At 39.0% G+C, this 19,271-nt stretch overlaps 1 protein-coding gene across 1 annotated transcript in view; it reads left to right on the top strand.

The window, feature by feature from the left end:
• The window catches only part of LOC116943175 (synaptotagmin-6-like), a 45,244-nt gene extending 39,057 nt beyond the window's left edge, over nt 1–6,187 (top strand). The window contains exon 11 of the mRNA XM_032955797.2: nt 4,449–6,187. Within this exon, the coding sequence (XP_032811688.2) occupies nt 4,449–4,577 (129 nt within the window). The 3' untranslated portion in view covers nt 4,578–6,187. The remainder of the gene's footprint in view (nt 1–4,448) is intronic.
• The last annotated feature ends 13,084 nt before the right edge of the window (nt 6,188–19,271 follow it).

Here is a 19,271-nt window from a genome sequence, read left to right as displayed (position 1 = left end):
GGTAAAGTTCACTAAGCTATTATCAGAATCAGAATATTTATTCATACTGGTCGAAACCGATTAGCTATGAAGCGCTTTTTCACAGACGTTCAATAGGGGCAGGTTCGAACGTTACAACAAAAAATACAAAAACACGATGTTAGCTTCTTTTAATCAAAAGCGACCTGGGAAACTTCAGCAAATGTAGATATATAAATGTACTGCATTGTTGTATAACTTATCGGTCGGATGTAGTATATTTTATTTTATTCAACCAATAACATGTAATAGTTAACGTACTTGGAGTAGAAATATTTTTTTTAGAACACGTTCATTATTTAAATCACATATTTGAATGTAATGGCCATATACCCTAAGTATGGGCGCCGTGGTGGTGAGATGTTAGCTACCTCGCCAGGGATACAGGAGGTCCAGATTTTGATCACAACGCTAAAGCCTGTACATGTGGAGTTTGCATGTTCTTCGCATGGTCGTGTGGATTTTTCTCCGAGTCCTCCAGTTTTCCCCTACACATTTAGAAACATGCGTTTAGAGTATTTAGCTACAATACAATTCCACTTGATGAGCCACTTCGTTGGCCAGGTCGCTTCTGAAAAATAGCGACATGGCTCAGTGGGCCTTACCTGGTAAAATTAAAAATTAGTTTTTTTAATAGTTTAATATATGAGTATATTAGAAAATGTATGTACATATTGTAGTGCACTGCGGACCTATATACTTGACGTGATTTGGCGATTCAATTGTGCGCCAAAGAATCAACTATTGTCAATTTCTTTAAATTATACGCGAATGTGCGCAGTGATTAACGCACTGCGCTTTGAACTCTGTATCCTGAATTAAATTCGCAGCCGCGGCTCACATCAGTGGCGAGTGATATTTGAGCCAGTTTTGGGTATCCCTCCCCCCTCCGTTCAATGAGTACTTGGTGCAGTGTGTAAACATCAGCACTGTGAAGACAAAGGTTGTGGTGCTGACTGTGCCACCCACCTCGCCCTCTCCGTGGTGCTGTGCTTCATAGGTTCTCACGAAGAGCAATTGACCCAACAGCCTTTGTTGACGACACGGGGATCTTTTTTTCTGCGACCTGTGGGTGTGATTTCTCAATTGTTATTGTCTCTTGCTTCAAGTCCATATGAAACCCAAAGTGCTGTCATAATTGCAACCTATTGCAACAACATTGTTAAAAGAAATTACATCTCTTTGAGACCACTTCACCTTTTTAGTTTCTAAAGTGACCCTTACAATAGGATGTAGTTATAGATGTAGACACGCGATGATTATTATTCGCATTCGCTTACGTGCCCAGTTGATGGGCGATTTTAAGTTGCCTTCATGATAGATTTGTGAAACTGATGATCATAAAATAACAAAATCACTAGATTACTTTGAATTCGTCTTCTTGTTTGAAAATCGGATTTTTGTTTGATTCAATGTTAAGTTTTGTATGTGAACAGCATGAGTTTAATACCGTTCACAGAAAACATTTGCCAACATATATTTATTTAGCAAACAGACATTGATGAAATATGAAACCTACCTATCATGGCAGTTTTCCATGCTCGTAATGCATTTTCTTTTAACAACAATGCATTTGACAAATGTACACTTGTCTAAAAATAACTTTTAAGGGACAGCTTGCGTGCAAAAAAACTACTATTGACGAACACCCCTTTAAAATACTCTTTGGTTCTATTGGGTAAAGTGACTTTACCCAATAGAACCAAAAAGTATGGATCCTTGCAGTCACGAAAGCTTTAAATCTAGAACCCCTTTAAAATGTTACTTCTGTGCAGAGAGCGCGAACAATGACATGCGTGCCTTTAGGTGTACTGCATTTGACGTCATTGGGAAACTTTACAATGGTTATATTTCAACCTGACATTTGACATGAATTAAAATTAGACCTTTACTCCGCTGGACTCCCTGATGTCTGTTTTTAGCCACTTGCCAACCAATAATTTCTGAGTTATAATTGGGGAGCCGATCTGAAAGCAAAACTAAATTGCTTTAATCTCAAAGCTGCATTCTACACCACGTGCACCGCATTTGCTAGGTGGGGGTGAAGAGGTGACACGGGTTCGTGTGCTGAACGATATCCCGGCTACCTGAGTTTGATTACCAGCCAAGGCTAATTGAGTGGTGAGTGCGATCTGAACTAGCCCTGGGCAACACCCCCTTTACCTACTCACAGTGACCAGCATGGTTAGGTATGGTCAACGATACTGATACACTGCAAAGGGAGGCCTTTACCCAGCAGTGGATGTGCATACTTATTACCGTTAATTTTTTCCTGAAGATCATTGCGTGTCTGTGCTATTTCTCCCACATTCCCAAACGGTTTATTTATATCCTACCTTAAACCCTGAAAAACTAGCAGGGTTTTCATTTTCATACGTTGCTGTATGTACGTCGATAGATGTCTTCGTTTCGCTCAAGGATATTTACAATCTGCTGCTGTATCCCCTGTGAGCCAAATATTGACTGAACCCAGAAGCTGAGTCGGGTTGGGTCCGGTCAGCACCTGGATGGGAGACCACTGTTAAAACGACTTGGTTGTTTTAAGTGATGTTATTCCTCAGTGAAGGGCCAGAGATAAATCCAATGTTTTTGTTGTCTTATTTTTACCATCCCATTTGTATTTTATGTTTTTTCTGTCTCTTTTGTATAAAATGTGTCCGCTTCATGAGTCTAAATACAACATTGGCGTACATAATGCGTATCTTTGCACGATTTGTAAATAATCAATGAATTGATGCTTCATTACATTCCACCTTGAATTATCAAGAGAACACATTACCATATTTCCAAGACATTAACAAATGATGGCATAAGTAAATTTAATATTTTACGAGCCTAAAACCTTTGTTTTGAAAAAGTGGGTTTTTTCTAGATATTATTATTTCTGTTAGTCGCGGGCAGCAGGGAGCGGTGCTGTATTTCTGTGCGTGTATGTCTATGCTCCCTCCCAGCCGAGGCTCAGCAGCCTGGTTGAAGTAAGGTAAAATTAATCCTCATGACCATGCATGGAGGAATGACACAAAGGGATTGCAAGTGCTTTATTCTTTTGCTCGGCTGTGATTGATGCCTGGGAGAATTTAAAGATGTTAGTTTGCGGTCTGTCAGCATTCTCAACCCAAAATCTCCCATGGCGTGCTGTGGAAAAGAATCCACCTTATACCAACATATTACGATGACATTACAAAGTGGTGAAATAAGCAAAGTAAATATTTGCCAAACCCAAGTATTGATTTATTTCTAAAACAAGTGTTTTAAAGATTTTTTTTAATTTGCTTTACAGCGTTTTGTTTAGCTGGTCAAATCCAGTGTTAATGAAACACTGTATTATTGCATGGTACGTAATTGCTGGCCTGACAGCTTTAAACAACAGCTAAGTAAGAATAATAGAGGATGTGCTTGTCTACTGAAGACACCTGCTAATCTTTTTTAAAATGTTTTTTTAAGAAAAGGTTTCTGACCTGCGGGCAGGGTGTGATATTTTCATTTCAAGTCATCAACCATTCTCAAAGTGTTTGGCTTGGGTTGCTAGGTGCCTGGTATAAAGCGAGCAAAAATGTATAAATACAATGATACATATTTTCCAGTGTGGTGAAAATCCACTTCTAGATGAAGGCCTTCGAAATCCGTGTTAGTAATGTGGATTGTTTGACCATACTTCACCACACTTAGCAATGTGGGTTGGTGAAGTTGGAGGGGAGGCCAGACCTGGTAACAATAGACTCGCAAAGAGCACTCAAAGGTACATAGAGACAAGCAGACTCACATAGAGACCCAGATTTGCATAGAGATCCACAGATGTGCACATATACAGTCACATAGAGACCCACACATGTGCATAGAGACACAGACTCTTATAGATATCCACATACTTAGAGACATAGACTCACATAGACCACTTGCCACGAATGTTAGCCATGAACAGAAATGGAATTCATGTCACAAGGTTCATAGAAAACCCTAAAGTTTAAAATGTAGTTTATATTTCAGTGAGATTCATTTTAAATCAGGTACGAGGTGTGGTTCCAGAGCACTTCCATATATATTTAACAAGCAATGAGTCAAATGACACTTGAAAAATGCACTGGGAGGGAATAGTTTTAAATGCAATTTAGGCTACATTTTAGACTGTGCGGGAACAGTGGTGGTGTAGGTGGTGGTTTGCACACTTCGCTACAAACCCGGTGATCCGAGTCCATTTCTGCTCTTGGCTGACAGCAATGGCAATGATATCTGAACTGGTCCAGTGCCCCATCTCCTAAATCCACCAAGCCAAACTGCTCAGCATCATATTGTATTGTTAAACAACTCATGACCAACACGGGCGGGAGGGGGGTTGCATTTGGCAGTGCATTTCCAAAGGACTTAAAATATATTATTGTATTTATTGTTGCTTTTATTGTGCAGTGAATACAGCTCTTTTTTTCTTACAGGTGACCCTGAACTGGGATGCAGAAGGCTCATGTTTGGAACAGTGGAAGGAGACCATCAGAAACCCGGACAAAGTCTTAACCTACTGGCACAAGCTGAATGTGCCTGATTCACATACCATGAGATTTTGAAGGGAAAAAAACTAATCCACGCCCCCCCCCCCCAAGAAAATAACACCATTGTTGGTTCACAGCAGATAAATTATGGAACTGGTCTCACAACAATATATAATGCAACCATTGTGGCTACCCACAAGTATTGCAAGAGGCAGCTCAAAAGAATGTGATGGACCATTCATCCCTCCTGATCTGTAACCCAGCCAAACCACTAGATTCAGCCTTTCATTGGGTTCTCAATTGCCGGACTCTTCGTCCACGTCATCTAATCCCTCTGGCCAAATCACCCAGAATGCACCCGATCTTGTCAGATCTTGTGAGATCTCAGCAGCTAAGCAGGTTGAGCCTGGATAGTTGCAACATTGGGAGACATCCTAAACAACTGTGCAATAATTACATGTAATTAATGAAGTTCAGAATGTGTAGGGTGTGGCTATGACACGTGTAAGTCAAAGCACAGGGAGTGTAATCTGTATCGCCTTACGACTGATTTGAAGAATATTGTTACAGGCTTACATATCAGAGTAACTTGACTCGTCTAATATACGAGCTGAAATAATGTGCTGCTTTAAATCCCCAAAACTGCATGAAACATTGATGCATTTTACAAAGTACCTCGCAATGATTGTACAACGTGAGCCATGATATAGACACATTCAGACTAATTAGGAGTCGTACGGGGCTGATGAATGTGTTAATGTGCGACTGTTATCTTTTTTTTTGCTGCTAATAATACTTTGCTTTTGTCAAATTCAATGTTATTATCTTCAAACACAAGTGTGTTTAAGCATATATATTTATGATGACTAGGTTTCATTGGGTAAATGTTATATTATATATCATTCTATTAATAGGTTATTCGAATTATGTACACATTTTCTGGTAACAGATGCAAGCAAAAAAAAAGTGGTATTTTTCAGAAAAATGTGTTTTAAGGGTTTTTATCAATTTTGCCTTCATCTAGTAGTGGATTGACCGTGGCTGATGATGATTGGTGTTGTATTCGAGAAATACCTTTACATAGGTAAATAACTTATATCAGGCAAGTTGGGTCTACCCTTCCCTGCCGGCAACATAGGTTGGAAATGGTGGATATGCCCACACTTAGCCCTACGGGACTTTACCTTACCAATTGTGGTCTGCCAACCGACTGCTAATTACCATATACTGTACAGGTGCAATACCAGTTTGTGAAATGTGGCCAAGGTTTTACAGGTGTTGGTCCAAAAAAATGCATCTTCAATAATGTATTCAGTGTTGTACGTTTTAGAAAATTGCGTGTGCAAACAGCTGCATTTGCACACGTATCAATGTATACGGGCGAGTTTTAAAAATGGAGTTTAATTAATGTCTTGATTCTATTAACATAATATATTTTCTTCTGATTTTGTTCAGTAATTACATGAGGTGTAAATGTTTCGGCCAAAAAATCATAGGTCTGTCTCCTCTTGTATGATGTTAAAATGTAGACCGTCAATTTTCTGGAGGAACGTGTAAAATGTGTTCATGCCCTAGTACTAACAGTTTACTTACCTCGTTTAGTTTTTGTATGGCTTTCAAAATGACAAAGATATACTCTATATGTGAAAACAAAAATCAATGTAAGTAAAAGGTCTTTCCAATAATGCCCTGATAGTGTTTTGTCTTTATTGATAACTTCGAAATGTCATAGACATAGCCATAAAACATTGTTTATGATTTTAAAAAAATGTGCTAAGATGGTTATATTTTGCATTCAATTCCAATGTTTGTTCTGTCTACATTATATGGACAGGGCTGAGCCAAAAGTCAGTCCTCACTCTATTATCCAACTTTCCCAGTCTATTACTCTTCTATTAATATTTTTATTTTACAAGGTAAGGCCCACTGAGCTATATGGCTCTTTTTTCATAAGCGACCTGGCCACAATTGTTAGCTCAATAAAGTGGCTTATCACGTGGAAATTTATAGCAGCCAAATGCTCTCAAAATCCACACGACCACGGGGAGAACATGCAAACTCCAAATATACAGGCATCAGGGGATCGAACCCACAACCTGTATATCAGGCGAGGGAGTTAACATCTTACCACCCATCCAACAACATCATTCTTGCTTCTTGTTCTCTACCCTTCCTTTTGCCCCTCCAACACTTCTTTAATGAAAATTAAGCTTCTCCTTTTCACAGCATGTCAATACATTCCCTCTTTCAACTGCTGTATGAATGTACGTTGGACTTAATTTACACCGTACGTAGCCAACCGTGCTAATTGTAGAAACAAGTACTGTACAAAATTTGCCACTACTGTATTGGCTTTCTTTGCTTACAAAATCCCCAAGTCTTTCTTCTCTTTACAAATTCCCAGTTCACACTTGCCTGCTTCTCTCCTCCAACTAGATTCCAATCTCCCATTATCGCTACGGGTTTTAATGAGTTCTTCTATTCATGCACCTACTCTTCTATTCATACACCTCTTCTTCACGACTGTGCTCTGAAGTTACATAGACACTTGGATAATGACAATGTCCCTCGGTTTCATACAGATCTTCATCAATCTATCATTTGCTCAATTTCACTTTGGAAACAGACTTCCCTGTCTTCCCAAACAGGCTTTCTCGCCCACCAGAGAATATCACTTAAAACCATTACTCTGAATATCTCGTCTCTCAATCTCACCTCACACAATCCACGCACGTTCAGCGTTTATTTTTCCATTTCTCTCAACGTTTTCCAACTCGATGCTTCTGAGCATTGTTCTTACATTCCACATTCTAATCTTAAATTGTAATTTGTGAGCATTGTGGTTCCCTCCCGTTCATTTGGAAGAGCCCCGTTAACGGCATTACTTTATATATTAAACGTTAAGGTGGTTCTTGATGGATTTATATGCATTTGTTGAGTTGTATTTTTCATTATTATAATTCCCTATTTTTTATTTTTTAATAAATGTGACATCTAATATACATCTTATGTTTTGAAAAAGTCGTGCTTAACAAAACAAATATATGCCCATATTCTTAGCTCTTTCGGTAAAGTCACGTTGAAGGGAAACAATAAAATAATAAAATATAAATTTCGATTTAAAGCTTTCGTGACTGCAAGGATTCATCTTCTTTGGTTCTTTCGGTAAAGTCACGTAGAATGAGAACAAAATAATAAATTGATAAAATAAAATAACACAATAATATTCTCACGACGTTTCGGCCAAAACAGGGTCGTCCTTTCACCTGATGAAGGCCACTTGTGTTGTGGCCGAAACGTCGTGAGAATATTCTTGTGTTATTTTATTTTATCAATTTATTATTTTATTCTCATTCTACGTGACTTTACCGAAAGAACCAAAGAAGATAATAAAATATATATAAAACAATAAAAATTCTCACGACGTTTCGACCATAACACAAACGGTTATCATCAGGTGACACCTGATGATGACCGTTTGTGTTACCTGATGATAACCGTTTGTGTTATAGTCGAAACGTCGTGAGAATTTTTATTGTTTTATATATTTTATTATTTTATTGTTTCCCTTCAACGTGACTTTACCGAAAGAGCTAAGAATATGAATTACTGCAGTCACGAAAGCTTTAAATCAAAATATATTCCCATTTAGAATTGTCAATTTCAATCAATACACACATTTTTGCTTAGTATAAGTGTACCATACTGGACTTGATTGCATTCTCGGCCACCTGGAGGTTTGCGAATGCATGCATTAAAATTCATGTCCCCAGGCAATCCGGTTTACTGTATATAGCACCATACAAATGAATGCTACCACATTTCTGTTTTTATGTAATTCAAGTTTTCAAGTTTGATTTATTAGGTATAGCCCTGTGAGCCATGTGGCTCTTGAGTCGGGTGCAACCGCAACAAACAAAATATGAACAGAGAAACATCTTAAAACGACGACGCACAACAGAAACATCCTGGATAAACCAGAAAATCTTCCAGGAAAAAAAAAAAACACCGTATTACAACGCTGTGTGCAAAAATCCCAGTGTGATGCAAGACAAATAATAACAACCATAAGACAATTTAGATTCAAGTTATCAGGCCAACTCCGCACTTCCGCAAGAAACATGGCTTAACCATATGTTTTATAAATAACCAAAATAAAGCTATAAAATACAATTGAACCGATGCAACACTTGTAATACATTAAACCCCAAGAAAAACAAAATGCTTCATGCAGCATTATTGTCATCAGACGTTTAATGTCATACAATCCGTAAATGTAGGTATCCTGGCTTAACTCTGACAATATTCCATTTTGTATTAATGCAGGTAAAATATGCATTATACAGTTTAATATTTTATAAATGAAATATTTTCCTTTACAGAAAATGGTATTGTTATATAATTTACGCTTACAAAGTCCAACATATATGATAACTATCCTTATCCGTTGTGATGTAGGGGATCAATTTTGGGGATCCTATTATCAGTGGGATTATTCACAATTTATTTTCCAGTTATCTGTTGTAAAACAAAATCTGGAAAATTGGAAAAAAAACTACTCGACTCCAACTGACCATGAAAATATCGTAGGTAACACTGGCCTACAGCCAAAATGCTTCCGAAATAAATGTAGTTCAACTTTACTAATTGTGGGTCACTGAGAATTAAATGATGCTTACAATTGTTGATTGGCTCTAGTTTTAAATATATGCTACTGGGTCAGTATATACCACCTTTGACTTGGGAATGGCGGAGGATAAGTGAGTTATAAAGGGAAGGAATCTCAATTTAAACCAGAAATGACTAAAATACATATTTGACTGGATCTATGAATAAATCTATGACTGGGTTTGGACAGGACATGCTTTTTGAGCAAAACAATGAATGATGCAATCTGAACCTGGTATTGCATCATACATGTATGAATTGCATCATGTTATTCCTAGAAGTCATGGATGATGAAATCATAATTAGGCTTACATCCCTCTGCTGAACAAATTGTCCTATATCAGCTCTAGAAATCATACAGTGTCGTGCTCTCTTATTCGTCAGTGTTTGATTTTGCAAAGGGACACATTTCTGTTTAGCCAAAGTGAGCAGAGATGCCTCGTACTTGTGTGGACAAAGCAGATAACGTCTGCTACAGTATGTGTGTGGTGAAGTGACTTCTGCATCACAAAAGTGCAGTATAACCACTATGGTTAAGAAAGCCTATCAACTTTATTTTGTCTGTAAAATTGGAGATCAGGACAAGATGTGGGCTCCATACATTTTCTACAACACTTGTGCAACAAATCTTCGCCAGTGGTCGAACAGGAAAAGGAAATATATGCCTTTTGCAGTGCTAATGATTTGGAGAGAGTCAACAGATCATACTGTATCAGCGATTGTTACTTCTGCATGGCGCCTTCAGTTGGGAAAGGCTTGTCAAAGGAGAAAAAGTGGACTATGCATTATCCAAACATTCCATCAGCTATATGCCCAGTACCCCACAGAGAAGGACTACCGATTTCTGATGCACCAGAATCATTCTCACTTGAGTCAGACGAGGAAGAGGATGAAACTTCTGTTCCTGAACCGTCAAGGTCACGTGACCCGGATTTTCTCCCATCCTCCTCCTCTGAACCACACCTCGTAACACAAGGTGAACTGAAAGATATTGTCAGGGATTTGGAACTACCCAAGAGCAAGGCAGAGCTGTTGTGCTCCAGACTGCAGCAGTGGAATCTCCTGGCAGGTGATGTTAGGGTTTCCATGTTCCGTGACCGTCAAAAGGATCTTGTCCCATTCTTTTTCATGGAAGGTGATCTTGTAGCCTGCAACAACATCGATGGTGTGATGGCAGCCCTCAACATCGTTCATGATCCAGATGAGTGGAGACTGTTCATTGATTCATCGAAGATGAGTCCTAAAGCTGTTTTGCTGCATAATGGCAATGTTTTACCATCAATTCCAGTTGGTTATGCAGTCCACATGAAGGAAGCCTATGACAACATGAAACAACTGTTTGAGGTGCATAAACTATGACCAACATTAGTGGCAGCTTTGTGGCGATTTGAAGGTTGTTGCTCTCTTGCTTGGTCTGCAGACTGGATAGACAAAGTACTGGTGATTGCTCTGCAAATGGGATAGTCGTGCGAGAGATTCCCACTACATCCAGATAGATTGACCACTCTGACAGTCATTTGAGCCTGGGAGGAAAAGTGTTCAGCATCCACCACTTGTTGAATCAAGGAAGATGTTGTTGCCACCCTTACACATCAAGCTGGGTCTGATGAAGAACTTTGTCAAAGCCATGGACAAAACACAAGCAGCTTTCAAGTACCTCCGTGGAAAATTTCCAAAGTTAAGTGAAGCTAAGATAAAGGAAGGTGTCTTTGTTGGTCCTCAGATTCGTGAACTTCGAGATGCATTTTACTGCACTGCGTGGCAAGGAAAAGACGGAATGAAAAGCCTCCTCAAGGCACACAAAAGCCTTGGTTGCAACATACATTTTTGTTGCACCCTCATCTAGATTTTCTCCCACAAAACTGTGGAGCAGTGAGCGACGAGCATGGCGATTGATTACACCAGGACATTGCAACAATGGAGAAACGATATCAGGGCAAATGGAGCCCATCAATGCTTGCAGCCAAGAAGCGCCGAGTAGACACTGAAGACTAAACTATGTACTTATATTTACATAATAGTGTTTTGCCTTTTGTTTCATAATACATTGTATCTCTATAACCCTTTTGCTGATTATGATTAAAGTGTTACATGAACAGGACAGGTGACATTTTATCATGTAAAGCAACCATAAACACATGAAAAGACCTAGGTTTACAATTTATGAGTAAAACTCTACTATCTACACAATATACTTAGGCATGAAATGTAAAAACTGAAATATCTTGTGAACAGTACCCAATCAGTTGTTTTAATTGTCATATCTGAATTCAGCACGTGAAAATCCATAATGAACAGCACATTTCAACTCTGAAGCAGACGTCTACATTTTTTTAGACCAGTGTAATTGCAAGCCATTCTCCATTGACGAATGGAAAAAGTCACAGATGATGGTGAATAGTTTTGAAGATTAGGGCTGCATATAATAGGATTGTTTTGGGCCCTATAGCTACTGCAAATAATGAGTAGCGGGAAATAGGTTAACAAATAAGAGATATCTTGTTGCCCTTTACTTAGTTTCTTATGGATATGGTTGCGAATTATTATATTTGTTGCTGATGCACATCGTTATCAGGGAATGGTGTAAGCATAATGAAGGCTTGTGAAAGCCTTGATCGAGCAGCGGATTGATTATGGCTACTGATGTGACAATTCACCCCCAATGTGATTTCATGAAAAGTCACAATTTATACTCGATTCTTTGTTAACATTATTGTGAAAGTATTGTCCTCTATTTGTGGGAGTTTTTATGGGTAAGTTGCAAAACGAATGTCCTAGAAAATAATTGGCCTCTCATATACAGCATTGTACTCCTATGACCCGATTTTAATGTTTTCCTTTGTTACTTTTTTAATGTTTTGGCTAAAATGCATTTCACTGACAATGGGGCACATCCTTAATAATGATGTTTGTAGCCATTTTGTCAAGGTATGCTTAATTGAATCGTAAAACCTCAGGTGTATTATTAGTTTGATTGTCATTATAATACGTAAATTACACTTGTGTGGAGTTATTGTTATAGTACTTAAATTGCCCTGGATATTTGTGTTATGTCACTTTATTAATTGACCGTCTTTTAAAAAAAAAAAAGTGTTTTCCCATCAAAAAAATCAACTCCATACTGTACACGGTTGTTTAGTAAGTACTAGCTTGTTTGCTCGTCCAAGGACGGGTGTATATAGCAGTACATCTGAAATATTCAAGAGAAAAATAGTTTGTCCTGCGTCGTCCTTGACACAAAAATGTCTTCGTTCATATTAACACAAAGATCCTCATACCCCACAATAGTATTTTTAGAAAACAAAAGTGTATTTCGTTGCATTGCACATAATGCACATTATGTATGAGTTTACTATATTAATGGAAAGCTGTATTTTGTTTTAGTGTACGCTTTAAAAGCAATAATGTACCATGGTTGCACGACATTGCAGATACGGTACGTGTGATTACAATGCCATCTTGCGGAAGACTTTTGAATCTGCCATGACAAGCGCATGTTAAACTGAAATGAAGGTATTGCAAATTTGCATTCTTATATATTAGAATTACAGTGTATAATAAGTTCCAGGTAAAACATACATTGTAAATGTAGTTATTATTCCAGCCTGTAAATTACAAATCTTGACTTTCAGAAGTAGTTTGAAAAACGTTTAAGGTATACTGTCTTATTCAAAGCTTTTTGTTTTCAAATGACACATCAGTCAGATAAAAAAAACCCTTTAAATATGCACGATGGGTTGCGCTATTGGTAAATCCTATTATCCAAACTTATTAGCACATCTTATTCACTTGAATAAATGTAATTGTATTCCTGCATATGTTCAGTCCTTCCAGGAAACCACTTTTTGGGCATTTTAGTCTGGCTAAATTTCAAACAATAAACAAAAATGCGTAAAAAGACATCCAACCTCTGTTTATTATGCAAAAAACACAATGCTCTACTTCAGAAAATGCTTCTAGTTTTCATATAATGCACAAAGGTTGAATGCTTTTTACACACTTTTTTATTGTTTTAAACTCATGGTGTTTGTCGCTTGCACTATATTTTTTATGTTGGGGTTTTCTCGTACTTTACACTATTAATGGTTAAGGTTGCAGATAAACACGGATAATAAAATTAATTAGCAAACAACTTGCATGTCCCCCCCACGGTTGTGGATTTTTCTCCCCATCCTCCGGTTTTACCCTCCATATTTAGAAACATGCATTTTTAATTATTTGGCTATTATAAATTCCCACTTATGATAAGCCACTTCGAAGAGCTATCACATGTGTCCAGGTAGCCTCCGAAAGAAATCTAATAGCTCAGTGGGTTTCACTGTAAATAAAATAGTATCGTACAACAACGAGGTATACTCCTCTCATCCGCGCCTCCACACGGACAATTGGATTACATTAAATGCTGTGGCACAGACGTCCACAGGGGTGCGTGGTGGGACGGCAAATCGAGAGCTCGCAAGAGAAGTGATTCACAAATATCCAGTCGGGCAAAACAGTAATCAAGGATGGCAGATGCGGATACCTAATGCACAAATGGAACATTTTAAAACTCTCCAGAATGCGACTGTGGTCATCCAGAATAGACCGTGCAACGTATAACGATGCAATGCCCAGTCCACGTACACGAAGGCGACATCACAGCGATACACTGCGGAGATCCTGAACACAGTTGTCTGGCTTGACCACCTGAATGTGACATTTTAGTTGTTACTCTGCATCGACATCAGCCGTACAAAAGAAGAAATCATCAAGGGGCCCAGACAAGCTGCGCCCTTCACTGCCTCGGGAAAAGCCAATCAGGTAACACGTGTCTGCGTAAGCTGCCTGATAGCAGCATCGTTGCGCAATCGTTAGCACGTGTTTACCAGGTGACACTAACAGGGTCCGTTTTGAAGGGGGGTGGAGGATGGGGAGTATGTCTCTGGGTTTACTTTTTTTTATCCCCAGAACATCACTCTCAGTTTTTATCCGAGTCAGGGATACATTTGTGTTTACGTTGAACTTCTTTCTCACCGTACGTAGCCAACCGTGCTATCCCTCTCTGACAAAAGATGTTGAATGTACAGTGCCATACTTGAGCATGGTCAGCACTTTAATGGAGAAAAGGATTTGGAATGCCAGCTGTTGTAGGGTTGGGGCTGACTGTGTGGTGGCCGAACGAGCACAGCATTGGATTATTGAATCTCTCTATGCTGAGCTTTGAGTGCCAATAACCTTTTATGCTTTGTGGGTTTTCTACATTTTCCTCCAACAACAAGATCGCGTATAAAAATATATAAATGTGTCGTTAAACCTGCCACCACCCGACAGCCAACTATTAAGGGTTGTAAAAACCTCTCTTGCGGATATTTGTCGAAATAGGCCTACTTGTAAAAAAAAAAACACGAATTAATGAAAGTGGCTAAACATCCAAATGTAGTAAGACTCTCTTGAAAAAGTGTTGAGGCTTCCAAAGGTAAAATGCATAGTATTACATCTTGTTGGGAAACCGTTTCTCTGCAGCAGAAAACAAGACAGCTGTCCATTTAATACTCTTCTCACAATCCTGTACTCGGAGAACTAAAAATAACGTGTTATTTTATGTAATGAGGTATTTTATATTCTCTATGATTTGAAGAATATTCCTGCGAACGAATTACATTAATAGGATAACACATTGAAAAAGTAGAGCAATTTTAAATTAAACGTGTCAGTCTTTTGTATTCAGAATCAGAATCTGTATTTAGACAAAATAATATCCAGTATGGGCAAGTCAGCAAGTTACAACAAACAATACAAAAAACCCAGAAAGAAGTGCAAAATCGAGAAAATTATCAGCAAGTCACTAAATGTAAATTAACAAAAAAAACATTAACTTTATAAGTTCGATTTATCAAGCTTGGGCAAGGCATCAAACGCAACAACAACAAAACTTACAGACCACACCAAGAAAGCACACAGTAGTGCCTCCATTCAATGGCACATTAACATTATGCTATTGATACACAGATAATGATCACCGTTGCAAATAACATTTGCAAATGTGGCTGCAGCCAGCACTAATTTTCTGCTTCAGGAGTTTTTTTGAAGGAAGATTTACGATGCTAAGGGAATAAACAAGGTTGTTCCAATACGTTGCTGTCACTATGATATCTCTTCCGAACTCCTTCCGCCGTTTGATCTCATTTCAGTGTTTATTTGTTACACGGAATATCCCGTTTAGCCAGTCACCCAGCCCGTTTCGGTGACAACGGCCCGCAGCCAATAACAACACTTACCACAATAGTTATTGTGAGTTGTAGCAGGGTGGAAAGTATGTATGTTGAACTTATTTCGCACAGTACGTAGCCAACGGTGCTAATCGGAGAGCAGCCCAACCAGCAGCCATCCAGGAAACTCGAGGCATAGATTATTAGTAATAGTGATTATTTCAATGAACATATAATGTATGAAGGTAATATCACCTGTTTTGTGTTCAACTATTATTTTCAGTTGTCAATTCATGATTACACTCTGTAACATTTTTTGTTTGTTCCTGGGTAGTAAGTATTATTTCCTAATTGCTTATGCCTCAAAAGTACAGAAAATGGCTATTATTCCCCACAAACTTCGCTTTTGTGACCAAGACAACGATATTTTGAAATTTACCTATTTTACAGAACAGATAGATTCAGTGCTGAGTAAAATTGGAGTAACTTCCAGAACATTCTAAAACTTTCCAGTAATATAAAAAGTAGTATAAATACAGGGGCCTTAAGCCCATCAGTTCAGTTTAGTTCCAGCTGTCTAAGTGGATAAATATCTGCATTTTTCTCAGATCGCATCAAGAGGCTGCAAGCATCCGGCAGACGCATTTTGCTCTGTCTGCAGCCAATTTATCAAGACAATAGCGAAAAAGTATCTGCTAAGATGCGTGAGGCCTACAAGGCATATTTCGGCATGCCTGTTGGGGATCAAGACAAACACTGGGCACCTCATTTTACCTGCGAGCAATGCAAAAAAAACTCTGGAAGGTAAGATGGACAATTGTTGCTCGGAATTTTATGTTATAAAATTAGTACTAATTAAAAAAATGTAAAAGTTTTTAATTTTTACATATTTTACAATTTTCAATGTTATTTAAAAAATATATATATATGAAAAATGTTGCGAGAATCTTTTACACATTAGTCATTGGTGAAATGAATGTATTTTTGTAGCATGGTACAGAGGGGAAAAGAAAGACATGAAGTTCGCTATCCCAAGAAATTGGTGGGAACCCACTGACCACTCAAGCAAGCTCCCCGTACCCACTCCTCTGGATAGAGAGCAGCCGTCTTTAGAAGAGAGCAGCAAGTCAGAGAGCGTGGAAGACGTTGTAGACCCAGATGACAATTTCAGAGGTGGAGCTGAGGAGAGAAACCCATACTACCCCAACCCAAAAAACCTCAACGACTTGATCACAGATCTTGGTCTCACCAAGTCCAATGCCGAACTTTTGACATCTCGACTCAAGCAATGGAACTTGTTGGATAAAAGTGTGCAAGTCGCAGATTAGAGGAAGCATCACCAACTTTTTTGCAGCTTCTTCACCTGTCAAGATGGGCTCTGCTTTTGCCACAATGTGATCAGTCTGTTCGAGGCAATCTGAATCGCCTTTAACCAGAATGAGTGGCGCCTCTTCATTGACAGCTCATCCAGGAGCCTCAAAGCCGTGCTGCTCCATAATGGTAACAAGTACCCGTCTCTTCCCCTGGCTCACTCGGTGCACCTCAAAGAGGATTACAACAGTATCAAGACCTTGCTGGACGCCTTGAAGAATGATGAGTACGGCTGGGAGGTCATCGGAGACTTCAAAATGGTGGCATACCTGATGGGTCTCCAAGGCGGTTTTACCAAGTTTCCCTGCTATCTTTGCCTTTGGGACAGCAGGGACACCAAGGCACACTACCACAGGCCGGACTGGCCACAGCGGACCGAGTTCTCTGTGGGGACGAACAACGTCAAGTGGGAGCCACTGGTGGACCCCCGGAAGGTGCTGATGCCACCACTGCACATCAAATTGGGCCTTATTAAACAATTTGTCGGAGCTGTAGATAAGGAGTCGGCAGCCTTCCAGTCCCTTCAAGACTTCTTCCCTGAGCTGTCTGAGGCAAAGTTCAAAGCCGGTGTCTTTGTCGGACCACAGATAAAAAAAAGATCCTGGAGTGCAATGAATTACTCAAGAAGCTCACTAGTAAGGAGAAAGCGGCTTGGAACAGCTTTGTCGCAATGGTTCGTGGCTTCCTGGGCAATCACAAGGTCGAAAACTATGTGGAGCTGGTTGAGACTGGTGAAGACATACGGCACAATGGGCTGAAGGCTGTCCCTCAAAGTCCACATCCATGATGCTCATCTTGATAAATTCAAGGAGAACATGGGAGTCTACTCGGAGAGCAAGGCGAGCGCTTCCACCAGGATATACTGGACTTTGAACGCCGCTACCAAGGAAAGTATAACGAGAACATAATGGGAGACCACATTTGGGGGCTGATTCGTGAAAGAGATTTACAGTATAATCGTAAATCTCTAACAAGTCCCTGCAGGGTGGGCTGGTAGTACAAGTCTCTGCGCTGTCTATTGCTGATTTTACACCCAACAGCACGAGATTTCACTTCGTTAAAGTATTGAAAGGGGACGGACGGACGGACACATTAATCTATTGCAGGCTGGTACACTCAGTTTACAACTTCGTTCCTACCAGTATAAAACTACTCACCTCTAAATCTTTTGTAGTCAATTTTGTTTTACTTTAGTATAACGAAAAGACACAAATTCGCCCGTTTTCTCATCGAAAATCGGTACATTTCAAAATATCACTGTCCTGGTCACAAAAGCAAGTTTGTGAGGAATAATAGCCACCTTCAATACTTTTTTAAGTATAAGAAATTACGAAATAACACTTACTACCCAGGAACAAAAATTGTGTTACATAGTGTTATTTTATGACCTCTTTCTGCCGTGCCGGTCATTGGGTTTATTTGACCATACTTCACCACGCTGATGTGTGCAGATTGGTAAAAGTCTTTCACTCTTGGGGTGCTGTCTTACCGGCCCCTCATGACCCGTAATATGATCGCATCCCACCATCACATTGAAATCTCAGCTGTGTGCTCGGCTCTCTCGTTCCCTGATTGAGTTGTACAGCTGCAATTACATCAGTCGTAAATGTCGTCCGTGAACAGGTGGACAGCGTATCAAATACAGCAAGTGGTTTGGAAATGCCTTGGGTTGAATAAGAGCGATTAAAAATGTTTACTCTAAAACAGACCCGAAATGACCTGCAGTGGAATTACGTGATGTGCTCCACCCAATGAAATATTTGGTCACGTTTCAAAATCACCTTGCCAAACCACTGATGTTTAAGAATGTAAGCTTTTCACGTCTTACAAAATGTGTATTGTTTTGTTCTCCGAATAATACAAATGTTCAGTTATTTAGTGGACAAACTTAGATTTTTTTTTCTCGATCAGTTGGGGCGATTAGGAATTAAACAACTCTGCAAACGAAGACGACACCAAGAGGGAAAATGTCATTAGTGAAATAATTTTATCGATTATATAAAGCACACTGCATTTTTAATTATTGCACTGTAGATGCATATTTAACATATACAGTAGAGTATGAATAACACCATTTATTCAATATCTCCAAAAGGCATTTTTATAGAGGTTCTTGAGTAGGGCAGATATTTTAAGTGGATATGTATTTATTGTTGAATTTTAAAAGCTCTGATAAACATACATTAAGCAAAATATCACATTGTTTGGCATCGATAAAACTGGCAATGGCAAATGTAATTGAAACAATTCTTGGGGATATGGATTGCATACCTGTAAACCCATCACGGTTTCCCCCTATTCTTGTGAAGGGAAATTTAGTTTTCATATCCATACGGCGTACAGCCGTTTCAATACGGGCACAATTATTTTGTATATTTGTTTGCGTTTCTCCCTTGTGATGAGACTTTGTAGGATGAACGTTGAGATTTATAAGGGGCACGGGGTGACCAATACGATCTGAATTGGTCTGTGATAAAGTAGGCACTGCTAAGGGGTTGACAGGTATGGGATTGTAATGTGAATTAGCCGCATGACAGCCAGA

Source organism: Petromyzon marinus, chromosome 17 (assembly GCF_048934315.1).
Source record: "Petromyzon marinus isolate PM22_M1 ecotype Great Lakes invasive population chromosome 17, UKy_Petmar_22M1.pri1.0, whole genome shotgun sequence".
Taxonomy (NCBI): domain Eukaryota; kingdom Metazoa; phylum Chordata; class Hyperoartia; order Petromyzontiformes; family Petromyzontidae; genus Petromyzon; species Petromyzon marinus.
This window is presented reverse-complemented; position numbering and strand designations above follow the sequence as displayed.